General features: G+C 28.5%; 1 protein-coding gene across 1 annotated transcript; it reads left to right on the plus strand.

Moving 5' to 3' along the window:
- The first annotated feature begins 409 nt into the window (after nt 1-409).
- LOC132926271 (mitochondrial proton/calcium exchanger protein-like) lies at nt 410-6,121 on the plus strand. Its single transcript, XM_060990613.1, has 10 exons — nt 410-420; nt 2,689-3,094; nt 4,119-4,262; nt 4,319-4,456; nt 4,518-4,721; nt 4,782-5,255; nt 5,328-5,456; nt 5,550-5,722; nt 5,791-5,938; nt 6,011-6,121. The coding sequence occupies exons 1-10, from the start codon at nt 410-412 to the stop codon at nt 6,119-6,121; spliced, it is 1,938 nt and encodes a 645-aa protein (XP_060846596.1).
- The last annotated feature ends 12,333 nt before the right edge of the window (nt 6,122-18,454 follow it).

Consider the following 18,454-nt stretch of genomic DNA (forward strand, 5'->3'; position numbering starts at 1 on the left):
AATATAATTAGAATTCATATTTACACAATGAATAACTGTTTTATTTTTTATTTATAAGTATATATATATATCTACTTATAAAATCTATAAATATTTTAAAAATGTGTCGCAAGAGATATTTAAAAAAAGAGGTAGCAAAATAGGTTCAACGATGAGTAATTAGAACCATCGAGCGGAACACTACTTGTAAGCATACACCGGAAATACTGTAGGTATTAAAGAGTGTAGACGCAGTCGAATAGGACGGATGGACAGTTATTTGCAAAGTGGTCAGAAGAATCAAGAATCCCTTTCCCCGAAATAAATGTGTATAATACACTTGAATAATATCGCATTTAACTAAATTGGTATTAAATCAGATGAGAACAAAGGTCTATAAATACATTGTATTCAACTTCAATTTATATTAATGACATTTTGGTAAGTTGCGCATCTCATGTTGTATCGGTTCAACTTTCATGTAACAGCTTTTATATCGTCTATTGTCCCTTCGTGTGAAACTGCGATGTATTAATATCTCGTAAAATACGACTTCCAAATGGCAATGATCATAGATTTACGACCCTATACATTTGGTGTGGTATGATTCTTCTTCAAATATAAGAATTATTAAAATATCTATTATATAGTAATTTTAGTAACTTCTATTTTTCACTTTTTTAACGATAATAACTGATTCAAAGTATCAATCACTGTTACGTATGAATAAAATATATAAGAAACGTATAGAACGAAACGAAAATATGTGACCAATACTTGATATTTTATTGATCTTATAGTTATATCATTAGAGGTTTTAATAAAACGAAATAATTATTTCAAGTCATCGGCATAAAATCACGTATTGACGTTAATATGCATTCCATCTGCTGACTAGTCGAATTAAGGACGGTACTCAATTTACTCGAACTGGTCTAATCGAATTAAAAATATAAAAAAATATAAATTATCTACCTCCGTTTTTTAAAGTTAAAACAAAATAGGACGTTTATGTTGAAACTTTAAGCATTTAAATAATTAATATTACTATTTTTGTTTAATTTAACCAATCACTATTTTCTTTTTACACTCCTACGGTATTCAATTAATTAGCTGGTTTAGTAACAAACAATATTGTCGTCAGGGGAACAATAAGTCATTGTTTCTCACATTTATTTACGAGTTCGTTTAATTTATTTGTAATTTTGTTTCATTACTGAGAAATAATTCTGATATGTTATACTGTGTGTAATACTTACATCCTATATTCATTGGATCAAAAGTATAAATTATTCTAAAATAGTTGTTTAAAGTTATTTATAAAAGTATTTTCACAATGAATTTAACAAGAGTTGTCAAATTCGTTCTACGAACTGACAAAAGTAAGTAACGGATTTAAGTAAATCTTTACTACTAGTAAAGTTTCCAACGATATTTATAATTTGAAGAAATTGGTAATTGCGAATGGTTTTCGAATACTTCGATCAGTGCAATCACACACACAAGTATATATATATAGTGTCCATTTGCTAATTATTTTAGTTTGGTAGGAATGTATTTATCCCGGAAAAATAAATTATCCAGAAAATCAATTAATTCTTTAAAAAGTATTTTGTACAGTTAATTTTACAATGTATAATATATTATATATATAATTATGTCACGCTTTTAAGTTACAAATTACTTTTGATTATTATAAATATAAAAACAATTAATCAATTGTGCTAACCAATTTTTTTTATACTATAAATGGGTACCTTTATTCGTTTTTAAAAAGTTTTTGAAAATATTCAAGAAAACGGACTAGGTTTTAAACATTTTAAGTTATTAGAGTTGTAATTTTGTGCTTACAGCTACTATTTAAATTTTTTGTTTTTTAAATATTAAATATAGATTTAATTACAATTAAATATTCAAATATAGTACATTTTTTATACAATATCATGTATAATATCCAGAATAGGTTATTGATTTAAAATACCAGCTTAAATGTTGAAGTATATTATTTTACTTACATTTATTTAAATACCAGTAGTTAAGTTACTAAGTAGTAGGTAGTATGAGTTTTTATCTTCAAATATAATATGATTGTATAGGTAAGTATTAAATATCCATCAAGTGACCGACAGGAATCTGACGTTTTCAGTTTTTCAATGCGTTTAGAAGGATCGAGGATACCACTCACTCGACGTAATATTTCGCAATTGTCAAATGTTTCAAGTGGAATGTTATTACAAACAACTTTGAGTATTAAATTTAAATTTTTAGTAAAAAAAAAAAAAAAATTAGTAGTGTACATTTCAATGACGTCAGATTCCTGTAGATCATTTTTTTATAGGAAGTTACCTGTACTTATTTTTAAATTATAATAAATATTAGATCAAATACATTCAAGTTCAAACTGAAAATTATTTATTTTATTAAGTCTTATAACCTTTTTGACCACTGTAATAAAAATTTTAAAAATTAACCTAAATAGTTATTAAGCCATAATTAAATATTATCTTTACTACAATTATTATGATATTATTAATTTATATCTACTTAGTAATTATCTAACTAACTGTATGTTATATAATGGTGCATACAAATCAAACTAGCAAATCTGTAATTATTTTAATATCTACTTACCTATATTCTATATTTTATACATAAATTGTCCATATTACTATTTTTTTTTTAAATTCCAGAATCATTTATGTATAACAGTAACAAATCTAAAATTATTTGTTCGAATTCACATTTGTGTGCAATTTCTAACAAATTTTCTTACTCAAATGTTGCTTCGAATCAATTTCTCCCAATATCCTATACTACAAACCAACTAAATTCACAAATTCGTCAAATATCATATTCATCGTTACTATTATCGGACAAATCATGTTCCAAAATCGAAGAAGCTGTAAACACCGCCAAACTTAATTGTCAAAATAAGAATAGCGGTGATTGTGATACAAAAAACCCTAAAAAGTCAATTAAACAGAAAATTATTGATGAACTAAATCATTATTATTATGGTTTTAAACTTCTGGGACTCAATACGAAAATTTCCTCTAAATTGGCTATTAAAAAAATGAGAGGCATTGAAGAATTGACAAGAAGAGAACATAACTTAGTAAGCTTTTTATAAATTTAATAATAAAAAAATAAATAGATAATAGATAAATAAATAAATAAATGTATTGTCTGCATATTATGTTTCGTGTTTAAATTTTAAACAATTTATTTTTGAAAACATGATTCCAAAAGTTAATTGAAAATGATATAATAGTAATAACAATGTTTTTTTGTGGTTATTATCAAAATAGGTATATGTATTATACTAATAAGAATAGCAAATATATAAAGTAACTGGTTAAAAATAATTTTTAAAAACTTTATAACTCGCAATTAATTGGTTAGTTAATTAATGCATTTTTTATAAACTTAGCAGTAACTTAGATTATTACAATTCATTTTATACACGATATTACAAGTTAAAATTATGTCTATTATATATAAAAATAATATAATCTATAACTAGTATAACTATAGTTAAAAATAATTAATTAATTGGTATAATATAATATATTATAATTTAGCTGCATACCTACAGCAGTGGTTTTAAATATAAATAAACAAATATATATATTTTTTTATTTATTTAATAGACGGAATACTATAGAATGTAATTTAAATAACACTTTGTTAGTAGTAATATACTTATCATTTAAATATTTTTAAAGTTTTATAATTATTAAATGTACCTTAGGTATTAAATAAAAATAATTAACTTATGTTAAATCGAGTTTTTTTTTCTTCTTGTATTACCTAACGGTGTTTTAAATATATGTATATTTTTTATAAATTCTACCCATCAAAGATCAAAAAAATTAGGTAGATATACCAAAACAGATTAAACGTAATTTTTAAAATAAAATTTAATTTTGTAAATTATTATGTATTCATTTAGTTTAATAAGAATTAGATTATGTATAAATACCATAATATACCTAATCGTACTTGATTATAGATATCTCTTATAACTAATAAATCATTTTTTTACCATTAAGTTTTAAGTAGGTATCTTAATAAAAATAAAGATGAGAAAATATGTTATTATTTTGATTTTATGAATTAATTGTTATACGTCATTTCAGTTAATTCAAACTATGGCCGATCTTTTCCGATTAGTACCTTTCTCCGTGTTCATTATCGTTCCATTCCTCGAGTTTACTTTGCCTATTTTTATAAAGATTTTTCCGGGTATGTTACCGACTACATTTGAAACAAAGGATCAGAAGGTTGGCTAATTTAAAAAAAAAAAAATCATATTTTACCTTTTTAAATATTATTTTAGGAAGCAAAACTCAAGCAATCTCTTAAAGTGAAACTCAAAATGGCTACATTTCTTCAAGAGACTTTAGACAATATGTCCGTGTGTGGTAAAGGGCATACCAGTGAATTTGCTAAAGAATTTGCGGACTTTTTCGCAAAAGTAATTAAGTGATTTTGTAAGTTTTTCATTTTTATACATTTTACATTCGACTGCATATTAGGTAAGAAAAGAAGGCGTTGTAATACCAGCTGATGAAATACTTAAGTTTTCAAAGCTATTTAAAGACGAAATTACTCTTGACTCATTACCCCGACCACAATTAGTTGCACTTTGTCGAGTCCTCGAAATACAACCGATTGGGACTTCAAGCGTTTTGAAATATCTCTTAACTCTTAAACTTCGAGCATTAACAGTCGACGATAAGGTGAACTGCATAGTATTTTAAATGTCTTGAATTTATAATAATATTATTTTAATTATTTAGATGATTCAAAAAGAAGGCGTTTGTTCTCTAACGTTGAGCGAACTTCAAGATGCCTGTAAGTCTCGTGGTATGGGCGCTTATGGTCTTAATGAAAGTCGCTTGAAACAACAGCTAACCGAGTGGCTAAACCTATCACTCAATGAAAGAGTTCCTCCCTTATTACTTCTTCTCTCTAGAGCATTTAGCCTGACGCCTAATATTCCAAATAATGATTTATTAAAAAAAGCAATTTGTGCTTTGCCATATTGTGTTGGAGAATCTACCGAGACGGATTTGTGTGAACGTTGTGGAGCTATAGATAACAAGGCGAAATTGAAAGCAATCGGAGAAGAGGAACGTAAGGCAAAAGAAGAAATAGAAGAATGCATGAGAGAAAAGAAATTACAGCTAGATAATGCCGACAAAAATGCTTCAAATAATACCTGCAATATAGTTGATAAGGCTCCTGTTTTAACAGATACAACTGGAATTGGAGTAAGTTTATAGAGGTCTAGACATGTCGTTTTATGTTTGAATTATTATATTCACCATAGTAATTATTTATAGAAATTAACATCAAATGATTTAAAAATATTAGAATGTGCTATAGAAAATATGTGTTCAGAACAAAATAAACTTATTGTTGAAAAATCCGTAATCACTAATTTGAAGACTGAACTTAATTGTTACCAAAAAGTAAGCGTGACAGTCAAGTTGTAGATAATAGCTTATAAAGAAATATACTACCTTTGATCAACTACCTACATTAAATGTTGTGATTTCTTTTAGCATATAAATGATCTTCAAAATGTAACAAAAAATATGGATACGGAACAAGTTAAAGAATCGAAGGCAGCTAAACAATTATTTAAAGTACTGAATAACAAAATAAATGACATAGATCAGGTATTCAAAGAATTGGAGAAAACAGAATTAGTCGGCACAACGATTACTATCGATTGGTAAATATTTAATTTTAATCATATTATTTGTCATTTTCATAACCTAATTGAATTTATCTTTCTCTTAGTACATCAATCAAGATTGACGAACTAATCGCAGTCGTACGAAAATTACAAAATGCACCTGATGAACACAAAATACAACAAATAATTCAAGTTTTATCTAAAATTGACAACGACCATGATGGTTTAATAAAATTAGATATTTTGTTGAAAGTAAACAACATTATACTAGTTGTCTTGTTCGTAAATATTATTAATTACGTAATACATTATGCGTTATTTTAGGTGCTGCATTTGATTTGTAATGAAAATATGAATTTATCTAATGAAACAATGGATATGATAACACAATTAGTTGTTGGAGAGGAAAATATGGACAAAAATAAACGTTCATAAACCTAACCTAATTACCTAAACAATCACTATCACAAACTTTGTGGATTTTAATTATTTTATTGAATATATATTGTAGCAAGAATGCAATATTATCTAAATTATTTTTTAATAATAAATAACCTATCTACATAGAAAAAGCGGTTTTTTTAAATATTGTAAACAGATATAATATATATATATACATATATAAACATATATTATGATTTAAAATAAAAATTAAGTATATACAAGTAATAGCCTGCAGTATAAGTAATAAAAATATAGAATTAGTAATAAGACATTTCTAGTTTAACCAACTACAAATTTCCAACTTCAAAAAAACCCTTGATTGATAAATTCATTTTAAATATTCAATTTGTAAAAAAAAAATAATTGAGTTTGTTGTTGATTGCATAGTAATTGTTTGTGACTATCTATCTGCTCCAAAAATCTAAAATCTTGTTAATATGACATTTATTGCTTTTACCATGACCACTAGTACAGTATTTTTGATAATTTTTCATATATACTTTTGGAATCTTTATATCCTTTCAATGATATGGATCTTTCCAAAAAAATACACTCAATAATTAAAACATTTATAAAAAGATATTGCGACTATTTTTTTTCAATATTTTTTAATTAGTAATGAGCACTTTGGACCTTGTATTAAATTATAAAATTAACATTTATATCTAATGTTATCTGATATGGCAATTATTTTGTTGTTAGCCTTTTAGGCAAGTTTTTTTGTTTGAAGATGATTGATAAATTATTTATATCAATATATGTATTTTGATTTGATATCAGTAAATTAAAAATCATATTTACGCAACGAATTACTGTTTTATTTTTTATATATGCGTATATAAATCAATTAATAAAAATTAACGACTTACAATATCTATAAATATTTTTAAAATGTATTACAAGAGATTTAAAAGAAGAGGCAGCAAAATAGGTTCAACAAAAAGTAATTAGAACCATCGAACATAACACTACATGTAAGCATACACCTGGAAAACTATAGGTATTAAGGAGTGTAGCAGCAGCAGAATAGGACGGATGGACAGTAATTTGCAAAGTGGTCAGAAGAATCAAGAATCCCTTTCCCCGAAATATATATATATATATAACAACAACCAACCGTATATCATATTTTATAATGGCCATGATTCGTGTAAACATTTAAATAACAGTTGAAGTCTAATAATAATACTCTAAATAATAAAATTCGTAACACATTCGTTATCATTCTTTACAGCCTATGAACAAGATAGGTAGTAAAGTTATCCATGATAAAAATATGACATCGTTGTGAATTTACATTGATCTCTGTCGCATGATTAATTTACGATACACCACACTATGCATAGTTTAATATTATACATTATTAATATTAGTGCATTAGCGTTATACTATAGTAATAATATGTTTCTAATAGTTAGTAAGTTCTAAGTGGTAAGTAGTAATTAATCGTCATCGTATTGTGTTAACAGACGAACGAATGTACCAATATTGCATACACCAAACGCCGTGTTACATTTAAAATAATTATTATAATAAATCTAAAATATAGTATTATAGTACATAATAATTATTATACTTATTTTTTACATAATTTGTCCTCGTTGCTTTGATATGTTTAACCATTCTAACAGCCGCGTAGACAAAAACAATTTGGCGAGGAGTCATAAAATAAATTTACAATAATCAATATTACATATTATATATTTATTTTTTTAGTATTATACTAATATATTGCCTTAAGTATTAGATCAATTGTATATATCAGGTACGAATCCTAAAAGAGATGATATATTATCTGTGTATAGCCGTATATAGGTATACTAAATACTTAAAAAAAAATGTCAAACACAATTATTAGAGAATAGCTTAGAGTCAATATATTATTTAATACAGTGGAACTTCGATTATCTGGGATAATGGCTGGGAAGGGGTCACACGAATAAATGAAAATCACGGTTAATCTAGACTTTTTATAATAATATAATTTTTTATTTAATTATAATTAGAAATACATAGTTATAATTTTATAATAAACCAATTTTGAAATCTTTTATTTAATTAATTAATTTAAATCATCATGATTTATATTTAGAATGCACTAAAAACCACAAAATGTTCAATTAATAATATGAACTGTTAAGTATTAAGTAAACATTTTTAAATAATTAAAATTTAGCTGATATTGATTTATAAAATATTCACTGTTTTTTTAATAATTATTGACACAATAATACTGTAGTAAGCCAATCTACTCTAATAATTCTTTACTGTTGTAATGCTACATTTGTCATTTCTTCTTCAGTTTTCTTTAACACAACAAGGTACTCATGCCTATTTGGCTGTTTTCTTGTAAGTTTAGGACCTAATACAAAAAATAATTTAATTTAAATAAATACAACTTAAATTATTTTCATGAAGATACTAGTTACTATAATTGTATATCAAACTTTTGTGAGAATGTTTAGTAAAATATCATTATCGTTGGAAAATACTTCAATTTGTTGCAAAAATACTGAAAAAATATTGGTGTGATAATTACATTTATTAAATTAGCTGGATTACCCAATGTTTCTGTCTTTTCTGCAGTTGATTACTTAGAATACTTATTATATACTTATTATACTTAATATAATAATCATATTATTATATTATTTTTTTATATATGTATAAATTGATTCCAATAGTAATCATGTTTCTTGCATTCTGAAATGTTATACAAATTAAATTTATTAAGTTTTTTTAGGAAATAATTTAAGTTATTTATTTATAATTATTATTATATTTTTACAAGTATTTACTACAATCAAATTCAATCAATAATACATAAATTGCATAAGGATAGGATATTAATGTATCATTAAAGTTGTACACCACCAGGCTGGCACAACATAACACTAGCTCTGTCATATGATTGAGTTATTACCTAAACATATTCCATACTTGATTGTTCTAAAAATATAACTATAGCAGCAACAATATCAATTGCCTTTTGTCTACTTAACACCTGGAAAATAGACAAGAAACGTTCACAGACATCTAAACCATTCACATATCTTATATTCTTATTATGTATATTGATAGGTAACTGTTTATCTTTATTTGACCTAAATATAAAATATTTAATGAGTTAAATCGAATGAAGTATAAATATTATATTGAAAAATAAAATAAAAAAGACCACTTAAACGTTTAAAACGGGTACAGTATGATTCGAAATACTCGAAATCTTCTTTAAATCGTTATAATGTCATTGAGGTAATTTATATAAATAAATAATAAAAATATAGAGTTTGAAATAATATACGGGCCCGCGAAATCCAATAATGTTGGCCGATTAGAATTGTTAATTGGTTGCTGGCTAGTAATAAAAACATCGTGGGCTCGTTGCTCGGGTGATCTGCCACAGTGTATGAAAAAATAAATGCAATACGCTCATTAACAAACCAGACGTCTAACTTGCCACAACAGTTCTAATTTTTGAAAACGAAATGGAATCAACAATGATTATTATCGAAGGAAATGTGGATTCTTATTCAACAATCCGAATGAATTGTCAGGAATTGGTGAGAGACATTATAGACAGGGTGATCGCGGACAATCAATCGAAAGACCAACGAACACTGGTAGCAGACCGCGACGAGAAACCTGTAGAATTAAACACTGAAGATACAACAATCCGATCACTGTGCGAAGACTTGGTTAAAGGCGTAATAGACGGAATCATCGTGGCCGATATAACGAGAACGGACACGGACGGAGACGCGGATTTGATAACAGAAGAAATACGTCCGATTGCGGTGATCAACGATGTGGTGGTACTTGATGGGTTGGCAAACGGATCAGGTGACCACATCATACAGAGGGACGATGCGGATGAAGAAAACAACGTGAAAGAGCCGGACGCAGCGAAAAAGACTAAACGTGTTTCCCGCTGTCGGCGGCGAATGGCCGCAGCGTGGAGACACGTGAAACGTGCGCTATTGCGCGTTTGTTGCGTCCGTGCGGATTAGCGGTGACGGATTGAGAAGATCGGGCCCTCAGGCGGGTAACGCATATGACAGGACGATAGCAATGACGGAGGACGTGGGGGCGGGATACGTTAATTCGGTGTTATAAGTTCATCTGCGCACAATCCTTTTGATCGGTCTTGTGGGCAAACGGGTTCGCGGTCGTCGCGAGCTCGCGGGTCTTCGTGACGCGGTCAACCCTCTGACGGTGGTGTGGGTGCTAGGACGCCCAGGACGCGCGGAGCCGAAAACTCCCGCGACCGAGGCGTTTTGGCCTCGCACTCAGTTACGGAAGACACGTCACGAGCCCAAGCGGACGCGTCCGCGGCACTCGTTCGCAAGCAAGACCGATATGAAGGATTTTTGTAGTTAAACTTTTAAGACCGAATTAGCGTATCCCCCACCCCCTAATCGTCCACGTTTATTGTGTCGTCGCCCTGTCATATGCCTGTCCAATAATAAAATTTGATATGTAATAATTTATTGTTTATGTACCAATATACCTGTTTTCCATACATCTATATTGTTTTTTATTTAAATATTTTTTTATTCCTTAATTTTCAAGTCGTAATGCATATAATAGCTACTGTATTTACAATTTCTAAGAAATTTGATCTGAAAATTTAATCTCCGCCGGAAATTACTTTTTCTATCATCTTGTTGTACACCTGCATGTCTAAGACATATTTTATTATCATATTCTTAAATACTTGTTTATGATAACAGTATTTTCTATATTTTCACTCTGTATTGAAAAAAAGCACGACAGTTTATTATTTTGAAATAAACAACACCAATTTAACACACATATTTTTGAATGAAAAAATTGTTTCTTAATCAGCAATTCAGTTTAAAGTGAGTTGGACTAAATATTATTGTGTTCAACAATATTAAAGCAATATATTTTATTCCAGTAAGTATCCCGTGATGTAATAGTTTTTATTTCAAAAACATCTGTTAGTGGACTATTCTCAGACAATTTGCCATTCTATAATATACCTATATTATTTTATTAAAGATACATCAAGTCAAATATGTCACGGAATTGGACACTAAACGTGTGCATTTCAGTATTATTTTATACATTCACTCGTCATATTTATTAATATCATGTTAGGCATTTTAGATTTTATAACCTAGTTATAATTTATGTACTGTAGATTGTTTATTGGTAGAACAACTTGGATTATTAACATATTATTAATTGTTTAGAAATAATTACTTATAGTTGTAATGATATACGCTCATGTCATATAAATGTAACAATTTCAGAAAGAGTTAAATAATAAATTAGTATCAGTCGAGTTGCTGCACGCGGATAACGGTAAGTCTCAATAAAATCTTTTATCGGTGATCAAGGGGACGATTTACATTACGAGGTCACACAGAAACGCCATACGTTTCTATGACAATAAAGCGCAGGGCGTGTGACTTTTCTCGTATGCCAACAAAGACAAAGGATGGCCCAATGAGGGTCTCTGCAATCAAGGATAAAGCCAGTCCTTTGGAAACGCGGAGGCCTTTGATGGGGCCGCCTACGTCTCTGGTTGGCTTGACCAAATCGTCTCTCTCGCCAGCGTATGTGCACCCGTGTTTTCACGAACATCTCCAGAGTCCACTTCCGTCGTGCGACAATTAAACCCGTTCTTATAATACCAAAATAAGTCAGTGTTGTTTTTTATTTTGATATATACGTCTAGTGATCTAATTCTACCTTTTTCACCTCATTACGTCATTATAGCACATATATTCATACAATTTATACATATTCGGATGTTCCAGTAAACCAGGTAAGGTGCAGGTTTATAATATATGTAATAACGTAAGGAAGTGATATTAATAAATTATTAAATCACATACATATAGCACATATTTAAAATAAGAATCAATCTCACATCTTTATTATATATCAACTTTTTACGTTATTACAAAGTGGCACCCAACTCGTGGCTAGTTACTCGAAATAAATAACAATATAAATAAATTAATAATTTTTTTTTTTTTTGACAATAATTATATTAAAGGACAATTAATAAATATATAAAAAAACAACTATATTATCAAATAACAAATGACCAACGAAAACAAAGACCTAAATAAATCTGAAGATTATTTAAACCCACCAATAACACTCTCTTCACAAGAAATCAATAAACTACTAAAACCTCAATTAATAACTGAACTCACCAAACGAAACCTAATCAGCACGGGTATAGTTTCTGAATTAAAAAGTAGACTAACACAATACCATAACGGAGACACAACACCAAAAGATTTTATCAATAATTTTAATGCAAATAAAATGGACAGCACAAAAATACCATAATATTATAAACTCAACACATTTTCCGGTCTAATTTCTGAAAATATTGACACATTTATTAAAAATTATAATAGAGCAGCTAGCATAAACGGGTGGTTTGATGAAGAAAAAATAAAGTTTTTACCTTTATATTTAGAAGGTCCCGCTTTAACATTCTATGATAATAATGAATCAAATTTAATTAACGATACAAAATGGGCCGATTAAGAAAAAGTGAATTTAAACCCACAGCCCAGCTAGATATGTTAAAACTACTACTTCAGAAACGAAAACAATAAACTACGTTAACGAAGTAGAATCCTTATGTAAAAGAATAAATCCATTTATGCCTGAAACAGAACTGATACACACAATTATGAAGGGGTTAAAACCAAACATTATTAGAAATATAGGCCTTATAGATAACAACACTCTTAAGCAACTAAAAGACAAGATAAGAAAATATGACTTAATCGAATTTATGGTAACAGGAGAAATAACTCAATCTCAAACGGACATACAAAACGCAATTATACATGACCTAATAAATAAAATAACTAAAAAATTCAACGAACAATTAAAAATTTCTAATGAAAATAATGAGAAATTAAATAATAAAAATTGAAACTCTGTTAGAAAATGAAAAATTAAATATAAACAAAAACAAATTTTTCAAACCTTCAAATTTAATAAGACAAAATAATTAGTCTAATCATAACTATGATAATAATAAAATACAAAAATGTGAAATTTGTTCACTCAGCAATCACACCACAGAGACATGCTTTCGAAACAAAAATAACATTCAACTACAACAATGTAAAATATACCTCAAAAGTAATTATAAAACAGAAAATTGTTATTTCAATAATAAACCTACAATAACATACCAAATTTGCGACAAAGTAGGACACTCGGCAAAAACATATCGAACTATTAATTAGAACTCAAAAAACCAATTTTTAGGTCAAACTTTACTGATAGATGTTCTGCCTTATCTTTAGAACCCCAAAAATATAACTATAAAATAAACAATATAACCGAACCAAAGCAATATTAAACAACATTACAATTCCAGTAATAATAGACACAGGAGCAAATATGTTGTATTAGACATACGTTAATGCCACTTGATAGTGAATTAAAAACAGAACCAATCATATTAACAGGAGCTAACAATAAGCCTCTAACTCTATTAGGATCAATTTTAATAAAAATAAAAATAAACTCCCATGAATTTGAAATTAAAGCACATGTCATAAAAAAGTTATCTTGTCATAAAATAATTGAAAATAAATTTTAATACCAATATAATGCCAATATAGACTTCAAAAATAGCACATTAACATTGCATAAAGATAATAATGACAACAAAACTAATAATGATATTATAGTACTACAAACTCATAGCATTAATAACAGCGACAATATGCATAATATTAAAGAGGACGTTAATAAATTTGTTAAAAAATGAAAAATATTAGTACACCTATAATATATTAAAATAAATTGTATACCTATATTATGTTGTACTAACTGATTTTTATAATAATTATAAACAAGATTTAAGTACACACATCATGAAGCATAGTTAATTGACAGGGACTTCTTTATATTTTTATATTGTTTAACAAACCATTCTGGGTTTTATCGCTAAACGTTACATGCATTACAAAATATGTTAAATCATAATTCATAACTAATCACAGAATGACTGGTTTCATTCTCATTATAGTTTAGGTTAGGGTTAAGTTGAAAATGGAATGTAATAGTATACTATAATTTTATAATCAAAAATAAATAAAAATAATTACTATAATATATTCCCATTAAATATTGTCATTTTTTATTTATCTAATTTCATTTTTTATTCGTCAGTTTTTTAATTTATTATACTTTTCTAATATGTCATTATTATTTATATTATTCTTGGATTTATCCCTGTACCAACAGGCGTTGCCCAGGCAAAAGTCACCTCAAGTGAAAACCGGGAATTTCTTTATATTATATTAATAATAGCTGAACCGGCCAATGTATAGTATGTATTTTATAATTGTTTAATAATGTTTGTTATTTCTTCTAAGCGATTGCTAGCATACTGAAAATATGTCTAATTACTGTTTTTTTATTTAATTTTTTAAAATTAATTTTTTATAATATATACCATCCCCTATTTCAACCCTTTACAGCATTGTTTTAATATTAAAAAGTAGCCTATGTCCTTTCTCGGTGTCAACACTATATATGTACCAAATTTCATTTAAATCAGTTCAGTAGTTTTGGAGCCTATTCAATAGAAACAATCAAATCTTTCCTTATTACCTATATTATATATAGACAATAGCCAAGTTTGAAAACTGATTTTGCACCATTGATGTTCTAACCAATTTTGAATGCATCTCATACAAGAGAAGAATCAATCGCATTTTGCAGAAATTATTGGTGTGGTTCGAGCTACATATAACAATTTGTATATAATATTTGGAAATTTATTCTTCTTTACAATTTATTTGATAGTATTTAATTTAAAATTGTTTTATAAATTTAAAATGCAGTATTTAGCAACAAGCATCTCTGTCTTTAAATAATCATGATTTATATTTAGAATGCACTAAAAACCACAAAATGTTCAATTAATAATATGAACTGTTAAGTATTAAGTAAATATTTTTAAACATTAAAAATTTAGCTGATATTGATTTATAAAATATTCACTGATTTTTTAATAATTATTGACACAATAACTCTGTAGTAAGCCACTCTACGCCAATTATTTTCTGTTGTATTGCTACATTTGTCATTTTCTTCTTCAGTTTTCTCTAACACAACAAGGTGTCTATTTGGCTGTTTTCTTGAAAGTTTAGGACCTAATACAAATAATAATTTAATTTAAATAAATACAACTTAAATTATTTTCATGATGATACTAGTTAATATAATTGTATATCAAACTTTTGTGAGAATGTTTAGTAAAATATCATTATCGTTGGAAAATACTTCAATTTGTTGCAATAATACTGAAAAAATATTGGTGTGATAATTACATTTATTAAATTAGCTGGATTACCCAATGTTTCTGTCTTTTCTGCAGTTGATTAATTAGAAAACTTATTATACACTTATTATACTTAAAACATCATTCAGTGTAATCATATGAATCGCAAATAATACTTTTCGATTAAGCCTATTATACCTATTGTTTCAAAAGTAATTCAAATTTAATACATAATCATATTATTATGTTATTTTTTTATATAATATGTATAAATTGATTCCAATAGTAACCATGTTTCTTGCATTCTGAAATGTTATACAAATTAAATTTATTAAGTTTTTTTAGGAAATAACTTAAGTTATTTATTTATAATTATTATTATATTTTTACAAGCATCTACTACAATCAAATTCAATCAATAATACATAAATTGCATAAGGATAGGATATTAATGTATCATTAAAGTTTGTACACCACCAGGCTGGCACAACATAACACTAGCTCTGTCATATGATTGAGTTATTACCTAAACATATTCCATACTTGATTGTTCTAAAAATATAACTATAGCAGCAACAATATCAATTGCCTTTTGTCTACTTAACACCTGGAAAATAGACAAGAAACGTTCACAGACATCTAAACCATTCACATATCTTATATTCTTATTATGTATATTGATAGGTAACTGTTTATCTTTATTTGACCTAAATATAAAATATTTAATGAGTTAAATCGAATGAAGTATAAATATTATATTGAAAAATAAAATAAAAAAGACCACTTAAACGTTTAAAACGGGTACAGTATGATTCGAAATACTCGAAATCTTCTTTAAATCGTTATAATGTCATTGAGGTAATTTATATAAATAAATAATAAAAATATAGAGTTTGAAATAATATACGGGCCCGCGAAATCCAATAATGTTGGCCGATTAGAATTGTTAATTGGTTGCTGGCTAGTAATAAAAACATCGTGGGCTCGTTGCTCGGGTGATCTGCCACAGTGTATGAAAAAATAAATGCAATACGCTCATTAACAAACCAGACGTCTAACTTGCCACAACAGTTCTAATTTTTGAAAACGAAATGGAATCAACAATGATTATTATCGAAGGAAATGTGGATTCTTATTCAACAATCCGAATGAATTGTCAGGAATTGGTGAGAGACATTATAGACAGGGTGATCGCGGACAATCAATCGAAAGACCAACGAACACTGGTAGCAGACCGCGACGAGAAACCTGTAGAATTAAACACTGAAGATACAACAATCCGATCACTGTGCGAAGACTTGGTTAAAGGCGTAATAGACGGAATCATCGTGGCCGATATAACGAGAACGGACACGGACGGAGACGCGGATTTGATAACAGAAGAAATACGTCCGATTGCGGTGATCAACGATGTGGTGGTACTTGATGGGTTGGCAAACGGATCAGGTGACCACATCATACAGAGGGACGATGCGGATGAAGAAAACAACGTGAAAGAGCCGGACGCAGCGAAAAAGACTAAACGTGTTTCCCGCTGTCGGCGGCGAATGGCCGCAGCGTGGAGACACGTGAAACGTGCGCTATTGCGCGTTTGTTGCGTCCGTGCGGATTAGCGGTGACGGATTGAGAAGATCGGGCCCTCAGGCGGGTAACGCATATGACAGGACGATAGCAATGACGGAGGACGTGGGGGCGGGATACGTTAATTCGGTGTTATAAGTTCATCTGCGCACAATCCTTTTGATCGGTCTTGTGGGCAAACGGGTTCGCGGTCGTCGCGAGCTCGCGGGTCTTCGTGACGCGGTCAACCCTCTGACGGTGGTGTGGGTGCTAGGACGCCCAGGACGCGCGGAGCCGAAAACTCCCGCGACCGAGGCGTTTTGGCCTCGCACTCAGTTACGGAAGACACGTCACGAGCCCAAGCGGACGCGTCCGCGGCACTCGTTCGCAAGCAAGACCGATATGAAGGATTTTTGTAGTTAAACTTTTAAGACCGAATTAGCGTATCCCCCACCCCCTAATCGTCCACGTTTATTGTGTCGTCGCCCTGTCATATGCCTGTCCAATAATAAAATTTGATATGTAATAATTTATTGTTTATGTACCAATATACCTGTTTTCCATACATCTATATTGTTTTTTATTTAAATATTTTTTTATTCCTTAATTTTCAAGTCGTAATGCATATAATAGCTACTGTATTTACAATTTCTAAGAAATTTGATCTGAAAATTTAATCTCCGCCGGAAATTACTTTTTCTATCATCTTGTTGTACACCTGCATGTCTAAGACATATTTTATTATCATATTCTTAAATACTTGTTTTTGATAACATTTTAGGTATATACGACCCCACTCGGTATTGCCTAGGCAAAAGTAACCTCAGATGAAAAACCAAGATTTTTTTTACATTATATTAATTATAGCTGACCCGGTTAATGTATAATATGTATTTATGAATTGTTTAATAATGTTTGTTATTTCTTCTAAGCGGTTTGTTGACCAAGTTTAAAAACTGATCTTTCACCATTGATGTTTTTAACAAATTTTGAATGCATCTCATACAAGAGAAGAATTAATCGCATTTTGCAGAAATTATTGATATGCTTCGAGCTACTTGAAACAATTTGTATATATTTAGAAATGTATTCTTCTTTCTATAAATTTAAAATACAGTTTTTAGCAAAAAGCATCTCTTCCTTTAAATCATTATGATTTATATTTAAATTGCACTAAAAACCACAAAATGTTCAATTAATATGAACTTTTATGTATTAAGTAAACATTTTTAAATATTTAAAATTTAGCTGATATTGATTTATAAAATATTCACTGTTTTTTTAATAATTATTAACACAATAATACTGTAGTAAGCCAATCTACTCTAATAATTCTTTTCTGTTGTAATGCTACATTTGTCATTTTCTTCTTCAGTTTTCTTTAACACAACAAGGTACTCATGCCTATTTGGCTGTTTTCTTGTAAGTTTAGGACCTAAAACAAATAATAATTTAATTTA

Source organism: Rhopalosiphum padi, chromosome 1 (genome assembly GCF_020882245.1).
Source record: "Rhopalosiphum padi isolate XX-2018 chromosome 1, ASM2088224v1, whole genome shotgun sequence".
Taxonomy (NCBI): Eukaryota; Metazoa; Arthropoda; class Insecta; order Hemiptera; family Aphididae; genus Rhopalosiphum; species Rhopalosiphum padi.

Bases quoted from the DNA above. Each gene is read 5' to 3' on its own strand.
- LOC132926271 (XM_060990613.1), top strand. The intron at 3,095-4,118 runs GTAAGCTTTTTA...ACGTCATTTCAG, and splicing joins CAAGAAGAGAACATAACTTA to TTAATTCAAACTATGGCCGA. The intron at 4,457-4,517 runs GTAATTAAGTGA...ACTGCATATTAG, and splicing joins TTGCGGACTTTTTCGCAAAA to GTAAGAAAAGAAGGCGTTGT.